General features: G+C 47.2%; 1 protein-coding gene across 1 annotated transcript; it reads left to right on the top strand.

The window, feature by feature from the left end:
- Window positions 1-1,501: 1,501 nt before the first annotated feature.
- On the top strand, window positions 1,502-3,037 carry LOC143008527 (cystatin-like). Its single transcript, XM_076160331.1, has 3 exons — window positions 1,502-2,013; window positions 2,085-2,186; window positions 2,864-3,037. The coding sequence occupies exons 1-3, from the start codon at window positions 1,804-1,806 to the stop codon at window positions 2,945-2,947; spliced, it is 396 nt and encodes a 131-aa protein (XP_076016446.1). The 5' UTR covers window positions 1,502-1,803; the 3' UTR covers window positions 2,948-3,037.
- Window positions 3,038-21,012: the final 17,975 nt, after the last annotated feature.

The raw sequence follows: 21,012 nt of genomic DNA, 5'->3' as shown, positions 1-21,012 counted from the left end.
TTAGTTGATCTAATCGTCTCAGTCTTTGTTTCTGTTCATCCTAAAGGTGTTCTGGGTTCTCATCAGAATGGTATCAGAATGGTGAAATTCTTCCACACCAGACAGGAAAGTTGCTTTGGAAGCCCACTGCTGTCTGAATTATCAGTATAATGCTGTAACGTTAAGGTGTACGCTCCCACAATTTCCTTCCACAATCTACAACAGTACCCAGTACTCTAAAGCTACTGAAATAAACAAAAATGATGAAAACATATGAACAGTAAAGTGATGTCATCCCATAAGCAAGGTTACAACAATGAGGTCATCACTAATACCACACCTATACATTATGAAATATCTATCCCTCACTTGATCTCTGGCCCCCAGTTAGTTGAATATACATATATATATATATGGAGGAATTATGTCCATGACTGTCCATTATGTCAGCGGGCTAAAGGCCTTTTCACTTTTTTAGCACACTGCTGTATTCTCTTGCCAACACATAAGGAGGATAAGGAAGAATAAACGCACACTATTACAAGAAACTGGAGCGATGCCTCTGGTGAAATAAACATCAAGGTGCAAAAATACTGTTTGCATCTCCAGTTTAGTCTCAGTTCAACAGCGGCAATGTTTTGACATCGCAGCCTCCCATTTCTGCCTTGAAATGCTGGCTTTTATTTTTAATTCATCACATTTAGGCTTTGAGTGTGCACCTGCCATCTCGTGTGCTTTTATGTGTCCAACACGTCACAAGGTGTGGAAAAGTCACGGTGCTCCAAGCAGCTAAATGGTATTTAGTAAACAACGTGAATATTAATCAAACACACCCCAAGGCTCAGAATGACACACTGGCAACTTCATGAATAGTTATTATCGTATCAGCATGACACAATATCTGGAATACAATCGCTAAATAAACCCACTGTAAGAAATAATTATATCTCATTGTGGAAACTGCTGTGTGATGTTTTATAATTCATCCTTTGTGATGTTCATGAGGATCGACAAAAACACTTAAAGTGTAGAAGACAAAGAAGTCTTCTACCCTTTCTGAAAAAAACTCAGATTCCGTAAGTTTCTTGATTTTATTCTTGATTATAAACAACAAACTAAACACAAAAACTCAAAGAAAATTGTATCAGAAGAAAATGTTTATTCCAGGAAATTGATGCACATTCAAGATAAGATGAGATAAAACTTTATGTATCCCAAGGGAAATTGGTGGAAAGGAGGATCTTGATTATTGAGCTCTAATTTCTTCATTTGATTCTAGAAAATTCTATCAAAGTGGATTGGTACATGAGAAAAATCAGTTCACTTATTATGGTCATTCCTACTTTATTTTTACCTATAGTCATTGATTTTATAATTCATAAGAATTTATGATAATAACAATCCTACAAAGGGCACAATTTTAAAAATTATTCTACATCTATTCCACATTTTTCTTGATTTTCTGTCAGGATGTTTGTAGTCTGAGGGGTAAAAGTTGTAAAAGTACTTCCGGTACGTTCTGGTCTTGATTCTACTAAAGCTTCTACTAAAGACAGAAATGATCACATCAGTCTCAACTACTTTATGCGGGATACAAATGTATGTGGTTAAGTGAAATCACGTGGAAAATGCAGCAAAAGGACACCAGCTGAACATTATTAGCTCTTATTTGGTTTATAATATTTTAATCAGCAGTCTGCAAACAGGTGTGTGGTTTTTTGACTATTTCATCGAGGAGTGAATGTGGCTCCACTAGTCAGCACCGAGTACCGGTACTTTCCGCTCCAGTAAGCCGACTTCGAGACGTTTCTCCCCGGTTTAACCATGTTCCTCTGGCCGTGTGTGGTCGCCTGCGTTTTGGCCGGGTGCAGTGTATTTGCTGGACACCCGATGACCGGACAGCCATACGCCGTCCCTCGAAACTTAACCCGGGTTCGGTCTGCGGCTCGGTTCGCCGTGAGTGAATTTAATCGAGAGTTCGCCAAAGGGCCGTTCACTTACATACTCCTCAACATAACGTCCGCAAGAATCCAGGTAAACGCGTCATTACAAAGTGTCAGCGGTATAATGGAGAACGCATTTATGAATCTGGCTACTTCCTGCAGGTCGTGTCTGGGCTAAAGTACAGTCTGGAAGTGAAGCTGGGACAGTGTAAGCAGAGGGACATGGTGCAGACTAACACCTGTGTGCACCAGTCTGAACCCAGGGTGAGTTCAAGTCCTTTCATACCACATGCTGCTAAATTACACGCACCCGGAAAATAAGATTAATATACTTCTCTCTTGGAATATGTGATGCATGCAATCCTGACACGCTTCTATATGTCATACAATGAGATAAATGGACAAACACAAGTAGGTTATTTTTCACTGTGGACATTTTGTAGGTGTAACTAATCATTAATAATGCCTCTGTCCAATTAGGTGTGTACGTCTATGCAAAACACCCTGGCAGTGACTCAACTAAACTGATTGGAGTAATGTTTATTATTTACACCTGTGACTTTATTCTATCATTTATATAAAGGTGCCAAAGTAGAAGTGAGCCCAAGTCCAAATGCACAACTGGGCCGCTTTCCAAGAAGCAAGTTTACTAAGTTATCTGGATAAGTTTGCTGAGTAAAACACACATTATGTCTCTTTCAGTGCAGCAGGTGGTGGTTTCCTTCAAAACTGATGTCAACAAACCATTAACAGCATCAAACTCTACACACACACGCACAAAACAACTGAAGCCTCAGTTGTTGGCAGGTGTTTGTCTGTGTAGTGTAACAGCATTTACCAGGCCCGAGTTTGGCTTTGTGTGGTTGTGGGCCGACCCGTTTGGCTTTCATACCGCCTTTTTTTTCTCTCAACAAGATGAACTAATTTGCATTTTATTTCAGGAACTTTGGTGTCTCTTCATCGTGATGGAAATCCCATGGGAAAGCGTGTATGTGCTCGCCAAAAAAGAATGCAGGGACTCCTGATTGATGCACGCTGCTGCTGATAGCGTTGCCAAGCCAATGATGCATGCAGTCGTGTGTGTGTTCATCGACTCCAATATTAGTCTAATGGTTCTGCAATAAATCAAGTAAATTGAAGGTTTTTTGTTTTTTTTACTGACCACATTTGGGGAGGAGATAGAATATTAAACAATTAATTCAACACTGCAATATAAAGCCTCAAAAATGCCATAAAGTGAAATCAAAACCTCTAGTTACTTAATTAATCTACACCATATAATCCATATGTCACTTGTCGGAACATAAAGCTGAATACGTTCAGTGACCTGCACTCACATTGCTTTGTATGAGGCGAAAATGCCATAATTATTCCAGTGAGTGACCAGGAGCGGCTGCACTGTGCCTCGTCTCTCAGTGTGTGTCCTGGCAGCTGTAAAGGCTCTGGTTGCGTGTCAAGCTCGGTGGGCCGCGCGGCTGCGACGGGAGGCGAGGCCGCTCCTCTTCACGCCGCCACCGCCGCCGCACCGCAGCAGCCCTCCAGAAGGGCCCTGTGCAGAGGATTACAGGAATTTTCAGATTACTGCTCAGCAAGACTGGAACTGTCTGCTGCTTTGACCCCCTTTTTAACCGAGTGAAACACACACACACACCACTGCCACACGAACACACACCTAGTGTTGGAGGGAAATTATGTCAAAACAGGAGGAGCATTGTTTATCCAGTGCAGCAGTGCATACAGCCATTATATGTAACAATACAAGCAACTTTTAATAAGCTTTACTCACTGCTCCTCTGTGTAATCCTACTATCATTTAAAATGTTCATGTTAATATTCATACATTTACATATTGTGGCAATACTGAGTTCAGACTGTAACAAGTACCGTCATACTCTGCGTTTTTGATTCTCTGTAGGATCAAAAGTGTCGAATTTCTTTGTGCTGCCCTGCTGGTAAAAAGTGCATCAATTGTATACGGAATCGCTGAGTGGCGTGCGTGCAAAAGAGGCGACTCCCATCTTTGGATTTGATTATAGTAAAGAGCCGTATGGATAAGCAGTACACGCACACACACACACACACACACACACACACACACAACCTCTCACCCTGCCCCTAATGTCTCTAATCATGGATGTCTTAATTAAACTGAGTAAAACGTACACAATTGGCTGGCACAGCGGATTAGGTGGCAGGAGAGAGGAATGAAGGGAAGGAGGAGGAGGGAGGGAGGATGTGAGGGGGGTGGTATTCTGTAAAGTGGGATGAGTGACACCGAGGGGTCCGGTGCCAGGAGTATGCACCCGTCCATCTGCCATTCCGACTGACCGACCCACCCAGTGACACAGTAACAAACGCGTGCGCCCAACACACGTGTGCTGGTGCACATGTGCTGGCGTTCTCCACCCCGAGACTCTGGCCCTTCCCCTGTCCTCACTTAGCCTGGGCAGCAGATGGTGCGGGGTACGGCTTCTGCCCCCTCCACCCCCCTCCCACTCCCTCGCTCCCCATTCCAAGCCACCAGCACCCTCTCTTTCTTCCCCCCACCCCAGTCCACCCCACCCCTCTTTGTGTTGTTGAGGAGGCCGAGTGTTGAAAGGCGAGCCCCAGCTTGCCCCCCCTTCCCTCGCCACCCCCCCTTCCACCAAATCCTTGGCCCTCTGCCATTGGCGGGACTCAGTCAGGTGTCCTAATGCTACAGTTAGGGGAGGAAACGCTGGTTAATCTGCCCATCGCGTGCCACCGGCCACGGCCTGGCCTCTTTGTGTCTGGCACCCCTCTGATCAGTCCCCTCCACCCATTCATCTGTCTTTTCCCCCTTTTTCTTCCAACCCAGTTTCTCTCTACCCCAGGACTGTGTCATCCTTCCTCCAGGAGCACCCCCCCTTAACCCACTTACCTCCTCCTCCTCCTCCTCTTCCTCTCTTTTATTCTGTGCGTCTCTCGCTGGGACATGTCCAGTGGTTTAGACAGCTGTCCAATGTCGCCGTTGAGTTTACAAGTTTGGTGAATCAGGTAGTTTTTTCTGTTCTGATCTGAGCTGAGTCATCAAAGGCTTCCAGGGTGTTGGGAAGTGCAACTTTGAGGAACATCGGCAGTTCTTAATGTAGAACTCAAACCCTTTGTAACTTTTGGTTTTAGAGGAGTCAGATCCATTAAGCAACCGACTTACAGCTCACATTCACTATGTGTCCTGTAAAGCTAAAGTTATTCTGCTGATTTCTGCTGATCACTGCAACATTTTTGTAAGTTGGAGCTTTTGGGAGTTATTTGGCATTCTCAGTAGATCTGTAGGTCTGTAGGTCTGTAGGTCTGTAGGTCTGCAGGTTTGTAGGTCTGTAGGTCTCTGAATGGACCCTGGTGGATCCAATTTCGTCAACGGCACAAAGATGGATCATAGTTACTATAGGATAGAGATCCATGACAACATACAGAGGGTCCAGGGTCAAAGATCATAGTTACTATAGGATAGAGATCCATGACAACATACAGAGGGTCCAGGGTCAAAGATCATAGTTACTATAGGATAGAGATCCATGACAACATTCTGAGGGTTCAGGTTCAAAGGTCAGAGGAGAACACTTTCTGAGGCAGTGGTGTACAAACTTGTATCTAACTAAACCTATAAGTTCATGTGGAGGAGATTTTTTTAGGCTTTAACATGAGTTCATGGATCTATAGGGGTCTGAGATCATGCCACACACTCTGGGAATGATGTAACTCTTTAAATCTTAGGCTTTATCACATTTGCCTTAATCATGGGTATGGATATAGAGTCAGAGCATTGTGTTCATGGTCATGTTGAAAAATATTCCATCTATCTGCACAAATTTGCCATCTTTTGTAAAGAAACGGTGTGTAAACCGCCCCCTTATTCCCGTGCGTCTCTCTGTAGGCTTCTGTTGACCTGCTGACACAAAGGCAGGCCGGCCGGGCGCTGCTGGACGTTGCATCGGGCTGATTAGGATGAATGATGCTCAGATGCTGCATGCAGGAGGCAGATACGGTGCGGTTGCGTAACCAGAGAGGGTCATTGCCATTTGACCCTTGCTGACCCTCTTCTTGATTGACCCTGGGTTTGGTCACCGCTTCAGAGCACAGGCAGGAGTATAAGGTCAGAGTTCAAAGTATCCTCAGCTGTGCTGCCATGGAAACGGCAGCGGTTGCTCTTCCTGATGGTCAGCGTTAATCTAAGCAGAGCGGCTCATTCTTACACCGGAGGGTTTTCTGTGTTTGCTCTTATTAACGTACAATAATGACCCTCAGATTTAACCCACGGATGCATATAGAGGTGACGGTGCCGCTCTGGATTTGATTCATATATTTGAAGCTCTTGTTATGTTTTACTCATTGGTTTCCGTGCCTTTTATTTAAGTGTTGAGGGCAGAGTAAAGCTATAGATCCTCTTCTCCAGATTGCTGTGACCGAGCGCCCGGAACGCCGTTGTGGTCAATCGAAATACACCCGTGGTTTGTTTTTCCGCTTCCTGTTTGTGACCGTCGTGAAGGGTTTCTTTGCAATCAGCGCTGCGGCAGGGGAGAGGAGGGGGAGAAAAATCAATACTTTCAATGTAACGTGTGGCCAATGGAATAAGGGAATGATTTATGTAGGGATGGCTGCTCCCCCGAATCAGAGAGGATTTGGGTTTGGTGGTCGAGAGAGAGGGGGACGAGGGGGACGAGGGGGACGAGGGGGACGAGGGGGACGAGGGGACGAACCACAGAGGAAAATGTTAAAAAGTGTTGATCATGATAACTACTCCTCTCCTCTCCCTGCCGTTCTCCTCTCAATCCCACAATGCTCTCTGACTGTCCCGCTTAATCCTAGCTGTTGTATTATGGGACACACACACATGCGCGCAAACACACACACACACACACACACACACACACACACACACACACACGAGCGCGTACACACCAGGAGTGTAGCAGGTTGTGGACCACCAGCCAGAAGCGGCATATGTCGGTCTCCTCCCCAGATTAGTGAGAGCACGTTGATATGAGCGTACAGTCAGAGAGGAGTGGAGAGGGGCAGGGGGTAGGGGAGGGAGGGAGGGAGGGAGGGGTGAGAGAGGAAGAGGAAGAGGAAGAGTGGCAGACCAGAGCCAGAGGAGCACGAGGCAGGAGGAAGAGGAGCAGCAAGTACGGGGAGGGAAGAGGAGAGGAGAGGGAGCAAGTCTTGGAAAGAGATGGAAAGATGGAAGTGCGGAGGCGGGAAAGAAGCGCGAGAGAGAGAGAAAGAGACGGGAGGATACAACAACCCGAGAGAAACGTGAGTGTGTGTGTCTCTGTGTGTGTGTGTGTGTGTCTCTGTGTGTGTGTTTGCTTTATTGCAGTGGCCCCACCTACCCCTCCATCCTGTTAAGGAGGCACAGTGCTGAGAAGGAGGAGGGGTAGGATCCCCTCCCTCAGCCACTGACACTCACACACTCTCTCTCTCTCTCTCTCTCTCTCCATCTCGCTCACACTGGCACACACACACGCTCCCTTCCCAGAGAGAGCAGTGACCGAGGAGCTCTGGATAGACCAGGCAGAGGTTCTGCAGGTGTCCCACCCTCTCCGTCTCCTCACATGAAGGTAGAATCCCGACTCCTCCCGTCCGTCCTTCATCCTGCTCTCACTTCTCTTTCTTTCCACGCTTTGCTTTTCACCTTTTTTCTTCATCTTCCTCTCCTCGTGTGTCAGAGTGATCCAGTCGCCTCTGCTGCTAATGTGTGTGTGTGTGTGTGTGTGTGTGTGTGGGTGGCTGTGTGTGTGTGTGTGTGTGTGCATGCATGCTCGTATTGTTGTTTACAACCTCCACTGTAGCTGCAGTTGTGATAAGTTGAACAGAGTAGATGCTCTTTAGTAGTTCCAGTTGTTTTTGCTCCATATTTTGATTTTCCAAACTCATTTCCCAGCTTTGGTTTCTTCCTCTTTTTCATTCTGGTATATTCTCATCTTTATGAGTTAGTAAACGTTCAGTGTGGAGAGAGAGGGAGCCCAGTATTTACACCCGCAGTCAAATTAACTCAGCAGGAAACACATGGCAACATTTCACCCAAAACACCAAGACAGCATCGTGATTCCTCTGCTGCAATAATGTGTGTGTGTGTGTGTGTGTGTGTGTGTGTGTGTGTGAGAGAGAGAGAGAGAGAGAGAGAGCAGAGTGATTTATTTCTTTATTTTTAGTGAGTTAACTGGTTGTCGCACGCACACACACACACACACGCGCACACACACACACACACACACACACACACACACACACACACACACACACAGTAATTCAGTGAAGGGGCCAAGTTTGATATTTATTTTAATTTCATATCTGTAATGTAAAAGTGATTTCAGTCGCACAAAAGAGAAACAAGTCAGAGATGAAGACCGAAATAAATTACTAATATTGTGTGTGTGTGTGTGTGTCTGTGTGTGTGTGTGTGTGTGTGTGTGTGTAAGCAAGTTTTCTGTGTAGCATGCTGTGCTGCTAACACGCAGAACCTGTGAGACTTTATCACTTTTAATAATCACATTGTTGGGAATTACGTCAGACTTTAAATGTGTGTTTGTGTAATGTGGATCTTGTGATTGTTGTCGGGATGACTAAGCTGAAATGTGAGGATTGTTTTGGTGTCCGGCAGCTCCGGGACGGGGACGGTGACGGCACACACACACACACACACACACACACTGTACAGGAGGACATTTGTCCCCTCCCTGTGTTAGTGTGTGTCTTCTCCCAGTTTGTCCTGCTGTGTGTGTGAAGGAAAATGGCGAGTGTGTGTGTGTGTTCAAACACACCTGACATGTCACCTCTGGATCCCTCCTCAGCATCATCTCCCCCTCCTGCTCCGTTTGGGTCACAGCGGCGTCCTCTTCCCCCTCTGCTCAGCCCGGTATTGACCCGTTAATAGCATTATCCGCCGAGCGTGTGGCAGGGGGCCGGGGTCACATCCCTCTAGGGGTTCGGACCGTCGACCCCCCTCCGCTCTCCGGCCGCAGCTTCGGTCAGGAGAGTATAGCCGGTGGCGACCCTAAGCTACGGTCCATCCCTCAATCTCGCTCCTTTCACTGCGGAGGTCACAGGGAGTCAAAGGGTAATAAGTTTAGCCCCTGGAGGGGTGAGAGGTCAGAGGTCACACACACGGCTATAGAGGGGGGAAGGTTTGCATCATCAATCAGTGGCACTCGTGATTATGGCCACGCGTGTCGATGATACGTCCTCGTTCCTGCCAATCTCATTTGCATGCCTTGCTAAGTACAATGGGGCAGCGCGTGTGTGTGTGTGTGTGTGGGAGTGGAGATATAAGGTCAGAGCGCCGACTAAGCTAAAGATCAGGTGTGTGATAAAAAAATTCTGGTCACTTGCATCTGAACTTTTCCCTTTTTTTCCCTTTTTTTGGAGCCGTGTGGCGTTCAGGTGTCACACATTTGATCCGTGCGTTATGATCGCCACAATAAAAGCTCAGCATACATCGTGCTGAGGCCCAAACTGAGCGAACGGCCGCTGTGTGTGTGTGTGTGTATTACCTACTGCTTGTTAAAAAAATCCAATATGTTTGAGGGTCAAAGGTCACAGGAAAACACTTTGAGGCGGCAGTGAACGTATTTGTATTAAACTAAATTTATGCGCTGAAGCTTTAAGAGGCTTTTTAATACATTTAGCTTTTGTTTTTCTTCTGTATAATCGCTGGAGAATCACTTTAATCATTGTGATACAATAGTTATATTTTACACTTTTAAGATATGAATATATATTTATCAGACTTATTTATATAATTGAAGCAGTGATGTGTTTAATTGTTTGAGCTGTAGAGAGGTTTGATGTGTTCAAAGCTTTAAGTGCTCTGTGGGATTTGTCGGCCTCTGAAATGTTTTCATTGTCCGATTCCAGCAGAGGAAGATTTCTCTTTATTAGTTTTGTCCAATTAGAATAAATCAATGCTCGTCAATTTTTCTCACAAGAAAACGACTCACAGTTTTAAAGGAGATCTCAGTGAAATGACCCTCTGTGGCGCTCTGCTTTAGAGTGCAGCCGCTCTGCTGCTGTACCGACGCGTTCAGGTCGCCTCTCTCCTCTCTGGCTCACGGTAGCGATGTGTCAGCATTAAGCCGGCCAGACCCTGGGCCACTAAAACGTGACGGGATCAAGTTTTGGGGAGGCGGAACCAGAACGCAGCGTAGATGATGGAAATGATCAACACATGTATATTTATTAATGGACTCTTTCCTTTTTCTGCATTATCTGACAGTGCACGGCGAAGAGAGGCGAGCAGGGAGCCGATGGAGGTCGGGTCGGACTCCGAACAGCAGTGACACGGTATGTTCCTTCCCCAGAGGAGCTGCCATGACAGCTTGATGTGTATCTCTTTAAGGGAGACTCCACATGCACACACGATAACACATATGGCTCACGGCGTGTGTGCGTGTGTGCCTGTGTGCGTCAGAATGACTACACTATACCATACGTGCCATTAAGCGTGTGAATGAGCGGGATGTACATGTTGCTCAGTCAGCTATTGCGCAGACAGAGACCATCAATCACAAATGCATGCATTGCTCTGCCGCCGCTCCCTGGCGTCCCCTCTGCGGGCTGAGTTACAGAGCGCCGTACCTGCGAGGCCGCGCGGCGCCGGGGCACCGCGTCGCTCCGGACCCCCGACTCCGGACGGCGTAACTCAGGCGACTTGGTGCCACGTCCTCTCGGGCGGTGATGGGAGGTTAAATCGTCCGCGGCGTCTCATAAATCAGCCTCGGACATTCAGGCAGATATATGATTTCCTCCCACCGGTGCCAGAGTTTGGTTCTCAGTCGCAGTAACGTCTGCATCAGGGCGCCTAAATGTCCCAGAATGCCCGAATAAAAGAGGAATAAGCAAAGGAAGCTCTCTCTCTGTCTCACTCTCACTTCCCCGCCCGTGTGTCTCTGTGCTGTTGGGGTGTATCAGCCTCATTCATGCATTCCTGCTTGACATCTTGTTTCCCTGCATGTAGCCGTTGTCGCTTGCTATGCAGCTCTGCGTGTTCCTCTCACCCACATGCAACTGTGTCTGTTTCCTCCGTGCTTGTGCTTGACCGATGCATCAATAGGCACAGTGCGATCTGGAGCTTTACATCGTCTCCTCCAACCCCCCGTTCTCCTTGTTTTGAATCCCGTTTCAAAGTTATGAAGATATTTCACTGGACTAAGCAAAGAGTAAACTACAGGGTTTGGGTTTGGGTAAGGGCCAGCTGTGTTTGATAGATGAGCGAGGAGACCTTGGGTTTAGGATAAGAGGCGAGGGGGAGCACGCCGGAGGGGTCTGTGCATTTTGCAACAGTTGCAAAGGTGTTGGCAGGCGTGTGATAAGCAGCAGGTGGAGCGGCGTGCGCGGCGATAAGAGCCGGCGATTGAGCTGGCGGTCAAGGTCCCCGCGTTCAGACAGCGTTTGATCAGCTGACAGGTTCACTTCACAGCAGCAGCAGCAAACACACACACACACACGTATAAGCAAGAGGCCCGATACGTTGGGGATGAGCACCTTCCTCTTCCTGTTCCAGAGCGAGGAGGCCAAACGTGCGAAGGCCCCTCTGCCCTTTGGAGGCAGAAGGATACAATATTGAAGTCTGATCTGAATATGAGTGTGAGCCGAGTGCAGGGAGGAGACAGCTGGTGTGACGTGAGTGATTAGGCTCCCTGCAGGTGATCTGGAGAAGACGACACGGGGCTGCGATACACTCCCTGTTCAGCATCAGAACATGCACAGAGATGTAGAATCATGTTCAGTGGGCTGCAGACATGGATGAGGCTGTACATGATGGTGAAGGAGATGTGTGTGTGTGTGTGTGTGTGTGCCGGGGCCGTCGGTTGTCAGGAAACGCTCTTTGCAAAGGTCACATATTAACCACATGCTATGTTGTGACGTGGCCGATAAACGAGGCCGTGAAAGCTGCTTTAATTAGAACGTTTGGCCCGGGAGGTCGCAGCTCCGGCATTGAGAATGTGTCGTTCAGTCTGAGCCGCTCTATCGAACGCCTCTACCATCGCCGCTGCTGCTGCTGCGACTGATTTTAAACAGAACCGAGACGTTGAGAGCGTTTGCAGATATGCGTGGATGTATTTGTGGTTTTATTAGGTTTCTAAGTGTTTGCAGCTCAGAGCCAGCCCAGCTCTCCCTCTGTGAACCACTTCACAGGCTTAAACACATTACACACACACACTGTACAGGCTTAGCACACGGTGAGGAGGAGCAAATATAATCTGCTGCTGTTCCTTCACCTCTGCTGCTTGTGTGGCAGTTTGTTCTCAAAGAAATCACAGTTTTAAGAGGAGGCAAAACAGGAGAATCTCTTATTGTTCCAGTTTATAAGGCAAGAAAGAGAAAGATGGCTATAATTAAAGATAAAGCACACTGGTGTTTGGTAAACGTACATACGAGTGGCGGAGATGGTGTGTGTGTGTGTGTGTGTGTGCGTGTGGGATCTGTTTGGGTGTGAGTGGAGACGCTGATAAGACACACAGGTCTCCTTTGAGCGCCGGCGCTCTGTGAGAAACGCAGGTGATGGACACGGACCTTGAAATGGACACGGGTCTGTAACAGAGCGTTCCCTGGGAAAAGGGCCAGCCCCTCTGCCCGGCCTGGAGCCGCTCCCCCTCCCCCTCACCCTCCCCCGCCCCCTCACACCGCACATAAAGTCACATTTAAACGGCTGCAAATGGCTCGGGAGGCTCGATACACTGGGGCACATGAAATTATAATTGTACTCCGACGAGTGTGTGTGTATGTGTGTGTGAAATGAGAGAGCGCAGAGACGTGTGGAGGAATTATGCGGCCAATAACTGAGATGGGGATGTAAATATGGGCGAGGACAGTCGGTGGTCTGATGTGCCGCCGGGCCATTTCATCTGAGAGCTAAATGGCAGCCGAGGAGACGGACAAATTAGAAAACGTCTCTCCTCTGCGCCGCACAGAAGTGTTTTATGGGGACCTAAGAGTGTGTGTGTGTGTGTGTGTGTGTGTGTGTGTGTGTGTGTGTGTGTGTGTGTGTGTGTCTGTGTGTGTGTGTGTGTGTGTGTGTAATGAAATCATCCTGGCTGTAGGTTAGTTTGGTTCTCTTGTGTCAGATCAGGCGTCTACGTTCCCTGCAGTAGAGTGTGTGTGCAGTTGATGTGATCACACATGCAGTGTGTAATCACAGGTACATGAGCACAATGCTGAGGTGTGAATATTCCACCTTTTACCCGTGTGTGTGTTCTCATGTGACGGCTGGAGTTAGGAGTAACTTTGCAGATGAAATGGCTCTATATAGCTCGTATCCCAGCACAAGTCATCTCCAGATGTTTAGAAGCATTCAAAATGGTGGATTCACCAGAGGAGCCTGGGATCCTTCACCTGGGAATCACAAAGCCGACTTTAGGAGGAATCTTTGTGGGATTTTCCTGCTGATAAATGACAGAAGGCCTTTCTCTAAATGTAGCTCTGTACTTTACGATCAGCACGTTTACACACACACACAAGACTCCACTGATGTGTTCATGCGTCCATTTAGGCAGAAGAGTGAGTAAGAATAAATTGGATTCCATTCCACATACATGTGTCTTACTCCAACTAAGATGTTTACATCCCTGATTAAATGGATTTACCACCACATAATCTATATCTGTACTCAATGATCCAGCTGTGATCATTATTTTAACATAGATACTCCAGTTCAATCTGCTGCTAATACTTGTTTTCTTGTACATAAATCGACTTAAATAATGCAGGGATTTCCTTTTCAAGTAAGTATTTTTTATATTGTGGTAACATTTAACTCAAATTTAGTGAAATGAACACAGCAGCTCTTCTTCTCCTGCTGCATGTTACACACATTCTTCCTGTTTGCTCAACGCATTCAGGTCGGTGTGCAGATTCTTCACCACTCGTATCTGTCAGACTCTCCTCTTCCTCCTCCGTCCTCTTCCTCTCCTTCACCCCCTCTCCTCCTTTTCACAGCTACATTAAGGCCTCTTCCTCCTCCTCCTCCCCCTCCTCCTCCTCCTCCTCCTCCTAACGGAAAGGCCGCCACACAAATACACATGTCACATCGGCTCACCGAGATCTCAATTGTTTTTAGTCAGTGTGTTTCTGGGCACACGGCCCCACCCCACACACACACACACCACACACACACACACACACACACACACAGGGAACCCGTACATATGCACTTATATGCTCACATGTGATGCTATGTCCCTGTGAGTCCAGACCTGGACCGTCAACAAACAGTACAATATGTCTCCCCAGGGGGTCTCCTCGCTGAACCTGCTTGATCATTTGTGCAGCCCCGTCCATTGTGTCGTCCTCCTTTGATAAATTTACCTCCGACTGATGCACTGCGTCTGTCTTTTTTGTTGGACGAAGACAATTGCTTGTACAGTGAAGGTCCGGCGCCTTAATGAAGTGCTAAAGCAGACACGTTGGCTCCGGGGCACAGAGGTCAGCTTTGACTCCTAACGCTAGATGACAGCTAACGGAGCGAGAGGCATTGTGAGCGGACGGAGACGGAGGTTCATATGCTGATATCATTATTTTACTGTCCGGCCATTGTGTGTGTTTGTGTGTGTGAATGTGTGTGTGTGTGTGTGTGCGAGAGAGTCACCAAAGCGTGAAGCCGAGTTTTCTAATTGACGCTGACGAGTCACAGTGAGAGTCTAACGGAAGAAAACAATGAGTCAGAGGTTTGGATGGGACGGCGGGCAGGAGGAGCTCAGACCGGACACGCTGTCATGGGTTCAGATCCCGATGTTTCTCCTACATATGACAAATGTAAACACTTCTTTGTATCCATTTATCTCATCTCATAAGGACTTCTTCTTCTTCTTCTTCTGCTCTCTCTTTGCTCACTGCTTTCTTAAGTACAGTAAAGCCGATAGAAAAGCCTTCAGGTGTGTCCAGAAAGAGCAATCCAACATCTACTAATAATGGGATGCAACCTATGAAAGAGCCGTTGTGTTTGCTCCTCTCAGTATCACGTACACATTTGTCTTTAAGGGCTTTACAGGCCCACATATCAACTCCCTAAAAACCCTCAAATGTGAGCAATAAGAGCCCAACATGGGGAAAGAAACTCAATAAAAGAAGACAGAAGAGAAGTAACAACACCTCAAATTGAGTCCTGATGCAGTAAAATGATCCATTTAAAGGCTTCAAACCAGGCATTTTCACTGATAATCTATATTCAAACTCTTGTAATCTCTTATTTGGAGAGCAGCACCGCTTTAAAAACAAGCAAGATTAAAAAAGGTTCGATTTTCTTGTTTGTTTGTTTGTGATGTGATATCTGCTCAAATCGTGTTTATTCACCATAATAGCGGCGTTGGATGATATTTATGCTAAACTGTTGGGGGACAGGATGGGGCGGGTGAGGGGGGCGGGGGGGCGGGGGGCTCATGATGTTGGGACAGATGGCATTTAGCTCTGGCTGTGCCGAGCTCAGTGGGACCCGAAGCTTAAGAGGTTAGGCCTGTCAAAACCACTCTGTTCATTCAGCACCTAACAAAGTGTGGACTGTCAGCCTGTTCCCTTTAATAAACTTAAGGTTCTCCCTTTGTCCGCGCCTCAGACACACTTTGCAACTCCGTGACCCGAATATCCCAACGTGCACCGAGGGTCTCGCTGGGTAAAGACGGCACCTGTGGCCCCCCCAGGACGCCCGGACGCACGTTTGGCTCTGTAAGGGGAACGGAAAAAAGGCTGGTTATGTTTTTGAAATGAAACGGACTCATGGTGACCGAGAGGCGTTTACACCCTGAGGGACATCTGAACACTTTAGATTGGGATTCAAATATTCTAATACTTAAATTCTCAAGGTCCATGTATCTCACAGTACAACGTTCTCTCTCTCTCCTGTTGTGTGTATTTGTGTGTTTTCAGCACTTCCACATGTGCACTCTGCCATGTCAGGGCTCCAGCTGTTTGTATTGTTGTGTTGTTGTCTAAGCAGCACAATGGAAACGCGGCTGACTTTATTCTGTCCTTCACAAATAAGCAGCTCTGTGTCTTGCTGAAGCGGGAGAGCTGCGTCTCAGCGTGATGCAGCATATTTATGATACGGTGGCGTCTTGCTGTTCTTATTTATCTCATCACAAACATTTTCTTGTCGCTCATTCATGCAAAGTAAAGACGTTTTTACGCCATCGTACTTGACCACAAGAGGGCGACATACTGTAACATGCAGAGTGATGCTCTGTGGTACTGTACCGTCTCTGTGGAAACACACTGGATATGTTACACACACACACACACACACACATAAAACACCTGAATCACAACAAATGCATCCTAATCTGTCATGTGATCATGCAGAGTGTTTGAATAAATATCTAATTTGCCGCCCCCCCCCCCCACTCTCTCCCCCTCTCTCAATTTGTTTCAGTGTTTGCTGGGGTCACATGCGGAGGACTGGTGAGTCGTGACCTCGGCGAGAGGCCTGAGTGACATTTGACCTCTCACCGGGCGTGTGGCTGACCCTGGAGGATACAATTCAACAATGGGAGGCACGTGCCTCGGCCTTGTCGCTATGGTAACGCAGGACCTTTTCGGAAACTGAGGGGGGTAGGGTCATAGCTGGGTCCTCATCCCGATCGGTGTTAACCATCTGCTGCCAATACACTCCCTTAGATGTAACGCACACCCACCACAGAATAGTGTGTGTGTGTGTGTGTGTGTCAGGAACGCGTGGACTGACTGGGTAATCTCTGCAGGCAACTGTGATGTGTCTTATTCTCTCACAATCACCTGGAGAGATTCTGCAGTCTGTTCAACACGTCTAGAAACACTAAAGAAGCTGAGTGTGACAGCGTACGACTTAATGATCAACATCAGGGAGCTTTATGGTCTTAAGTATAGAAACATAACAGGCAGATGCAGATGCAGTATAGATTTCAGATTGTACAAAGCGTAATTAGAGCACAATTCATGGAAGATACGTTTAGCTTTTATTGTGCCATGAATCTCTCTCTCTGTCACCACAGATCCATGCTCAGGCCTGTGGACCCGGTAAGTGAACACTAAATATACTCAAAATGCTCCCACTAAAACTGTGTTAGTGACCGAGTTTGGATGCAATTTTGCTGAAAATTGTGAGCTTTTAGTAAAATAGCTGGTATAATGCCTTTAAAAGTAAAGCTTGCTTTGTATGTATGGATAAACTGCATTAACCTAACAATGACTAACATCAGGAACAAACTCTCTGGCTTCTTGGCTTGTAGCAGCATGAGTATAGAGACTGCAGGTGTCAATCAGGTGGGTCTACCGTGCGGTGTGAGTGAAAACATGGCACATGAGGACCAGACTGGGCAAAAACTGTACACATTTAGTAAAGGGGCCTTTTACTGGCAATCGCCCCAGGGCCCATAAATCACTAGGTGAGCCCCTGATGGGAGCCCAAGTGTGTGTCCTCAAATGAGTGCGTAGATATGAAGTAGTTGAATCCCTGGAGGCTCTAACAGGTCTGGTTATATATCATAAGCATCGCATCAGGCCATAATCTTTGCATTAATAGAAGAACAGGTACATGATATTCTGCGGTTGACCACTAAAACCACAACGCAGAACAGGAAGCACAGCATCGATCTGAAGCTTCTACACGTGTCCCTCTGACTGAGTTGTTGTTGAGTGTGAGGATTCCACACTGGGGATAAATGATGTGTCAGCTTTTCCTCATCTTTTCATGTTTGACTGTTTCAAGTCAAAACAGTCAAGAAGAAAAAAGGGGAATGTTGTTGGATAAGAGGTCAACAGGTGGCGTCCACCTGGAGCTCTTCACGCTCTGCCTCTTTGATGCCACACACAGCTGGACCTACACATGTGCATCCACGTACACGCTTGCTCTTCTTCTGTTCTCCCTAAATGGCCACACCCAGCTCTACTCCTCCTCCTCCTCCTCCTCCTCCTCCTCTGGTTCTCCCCGTCTCATCCCCTTCTCCTCGTCCTCTGCTGCGTTTTGGTGAAATCTCAGCTGGCAACTGTGAGTCGTTCACTCGCCGCTCTCACAATGGCCTCTGGGATTATGCTAAACACAGGCGCCTCGGCCGGCTCTCCCCATCGACCGGCATCAGCGACGCCCTTTGGTGCCGCGCAGGAAAGAGACAGAGGGCCTCTCAATGAAGATGTCACTGCAATTACACCAGCGCGCCTCACGGACACCCTCGCTGTCTGCTCTGCCCCCCATCCCCATTTTGTAGAAACATCTTTTGAGGAGCGGCCCGTCTCTCTCGCTGCTCCTTCATAATGCATGTCCGCTCTGAATTTGCATGAATTCACTTTCCAGATGCTTGTGCTGCCATGTTGACTTACAGTGATGTGAGCTGTACAGTGTTGGCTGAGTGCTGATGAGTTTGTTGTTTCGGTGCCTCCCCCCCCCTCCTCCCCCCCTCCTCTTCACTGTGTTGGGCAGAAGGCCGAGCTTTCTGATGTGGATGATACTGCATCAGGAACTGATTGGCAGATGCTTAATAGCCAACAGGACCTGATGCATTGCCTTCAGCATCGAAAGAAGCATCACACAGTGGTCACTCTTCTCTTCCCTTGTTCTGCTCTCCTCTACATTCTGTTTGTTTCTGAATTTATGTGCGTCATTTGAACCTAATTAAACTACTTTAAAAGCTCTTTCATTGTGATTGCGTTGTTTGTCTGTGTGCATTGCCGGGTTTGTTTATGTGTCGCGGTCCTTGTCCTGGTCTGGATCCGGGGTCACCCACAATAACACTGAGACATGGGGGACTTTCCTTTGCTAACTCAGTGTGAGGACAGTAACAACCCCCCTTTCTATCTTTTCCAATTGCCCAGTGCTACAGCGCCACTCTGTGGACAGTCTGGGCTTTGGTCTTTAATTCAGGGATTCATAAAATCCGATTGATCATAATCATTTCTATTCTGCAGCCATCAAAAATGTTTTTAAAACCAAAATCAGGTTCTGGGCCTGCTCAGGTTAAAGGAATGCAGAATTTCCTTTTTAATAGAATATTACCTCACAAATTGCACTTTTAATCTCCATATTGAAACAATAATCGGTCAAAACAACCCAATAATAGAGATTTCTGCTTTATCTTTTGCGGTATTCTTTTCTCTCTCTCTCTCTCTCGCTCTGTCAGTCAGGCGGAGGATTGGGTAACGATCACAGAGATGTTGTGAAACTCAAAGCGGTACTTATGCTTCAGCTCCGGCCCAATCGATCACTCTGACACTCACATGCATGTCTGTGATATCTGGCACATCACTTTCCCCTCCTGTCCGCTGAATGACACCGGGGGTCACCTGAGGTCACGCGATTGCATATTTCCCTTGCATTTGTGTGCGTGCGGCCTTAACGCTCCATCGCTCGGACTTTTACGTGTCCTGTGTAGTCTGATCGCAGGTCCGTGTGCTTTGACAGGAACCTTCCTCCCACCTCTGGGTCCACCCACGGGGGGAACCACCGCCCCGGCCCTGCCTCTGTGATTTGCAAGCACAACTGCCTCATGGTTCCAGTGAGGAATAGCACCGAGGGGAATGTTCTCTCATCGTCTCTTTCATCAGTCTTGGAAAAACTCGACCATTAATCTCTCTGGAATATGTCAAAACGGGTTTGATTAATCAAGCGTTCTCCCTCAGAGTTTCTGCCTTTATTTGTGCGGCGGTTGAACGGCCTGCCAAGTGAAATAAACATTTAGTAAAGGGGGAAGTTTTTTGCACACTTTATTTGCTTGGGTAGGTCATGTTTTCACCGTTATTTATTTGCGTCTTGGAGGAGTTATTCCTCAGCCATATTGTTTCAGAAATGGTGCAGCCCCACCCTGCGGACACCGGTGTCCCTGATCAGCACAGAAGGAGCCATCTGAAGGCCTGATGTCATAGATGCTACAGTAGATTGTCCCATTTTAGGTGGATCTCTTGGACAGACGTATCACTTTTCTATTGATTACAGATGCGGATCAATTTATTTCTGCTCTCCTGCCATCGTTAAGGATGATAATTGCAGAATGATGAGGCCGGGCTGCAGTTCCTGTCTGTCTTTGGGAGATGTTTGATTACAACGATACTACCTTCTCTTAGTTTATGAACAATTGTGATCAAACCAAAACAATCATTAATTCCTTCCATGACACAATGAAGGAGAAGAATACAAAAGTGTGGTGATGTCAATGTCTTTAGTACAAGTAGTTCAAAATCAAACAAAAGCGCTTCTGTCTCTGTGACAGTCTAACCCTGAACGCTCTGCCCTCTGCTGGTCGTGTCCTGCACAGGAGCACAAAGGGCTGTGTGACTCGGGGATGTTTCCCCTGAAACAAGACACCAGCAGAGAGGAGCAGCTCATCCTGGAATTCAGGGAAGCCGACACAACTGTGACATTTGCACTGCCGGAAGCAAACTCTTAAATTCTCACCAAACACGAGGCTGCTGGACTCGCTGAGCACTAAATGAAAGCTCAGCTCACTTCGGGGTTTGTGTCTTTGATGAAAACGTCTTAGTTGTTGGAAGGAAAAGTCAGCATGACTTTGCGGCGACGTGCCAAGACGAAGAGCACTCTGTCATCCACACCCTCTGAGGAAAGGTCAGGAGGTCAGCATTAATGCAGGCGGTGCCAAGTCCATCTATCCTCTCATATCAGCTAGCTGTTGGCACAAACACACACACACACACACACACACACACACACACACACACACACCGCACACACACACACACACACACACACACACACACACACACACACGTAATCGCTTACTGTCTCCTCACCCATGGGAAATCCAGGAAGCAATGCCAATTCCAGCAGATGTTCCTGAAGCGCAGGCATCTTGTAAACACCATGAAATGTATTAGAGGCTAATGTAGTGGTTGCTGACAGAGGTCTTCAACAGATGATGTGATTGTACCACCTGCTACACACACACACACACACACACACACACACACACACACACACACACAAAAGTTCTGGTCTGCATGTCACAACCCCGACCTTATGGAGATGCATTCTTGAAATAACGCACAGAGAAACGGCGACGTAGATATGATTGATGTCTGTCCCCTGATGAGAGCAGCAAAGTAACAAAGACGCCTCTCACCTCCATACAGGAGAGAGAGTTTCCTTTAAGCTTTCATA

The sequence above is a fragment of the Genypterus blacodes genome, unplaced genomic scaffold (genome assembly GCF_046128005.1).
Source record: "Genypterus blacodes isolate CSIRO-AG114 ecotype Tasmania unplaced genomic scaffold, CSIRO-AGI_Gbla_v1 ptg000105l_1, whole genome shotgun sequence".
In the NCBI taxonomy this organism is placed as follows: Eukaryota; Metazoa; Chordata; class Actinopteri; order Ophidiiformes; family Ophidiidae; genus Genypterus; species Genypterus blacodes.
Note: the sequence above shows the minus strand (reverse complement) of the source record. Positions and strands in the feature narration are given on the sequence as shown.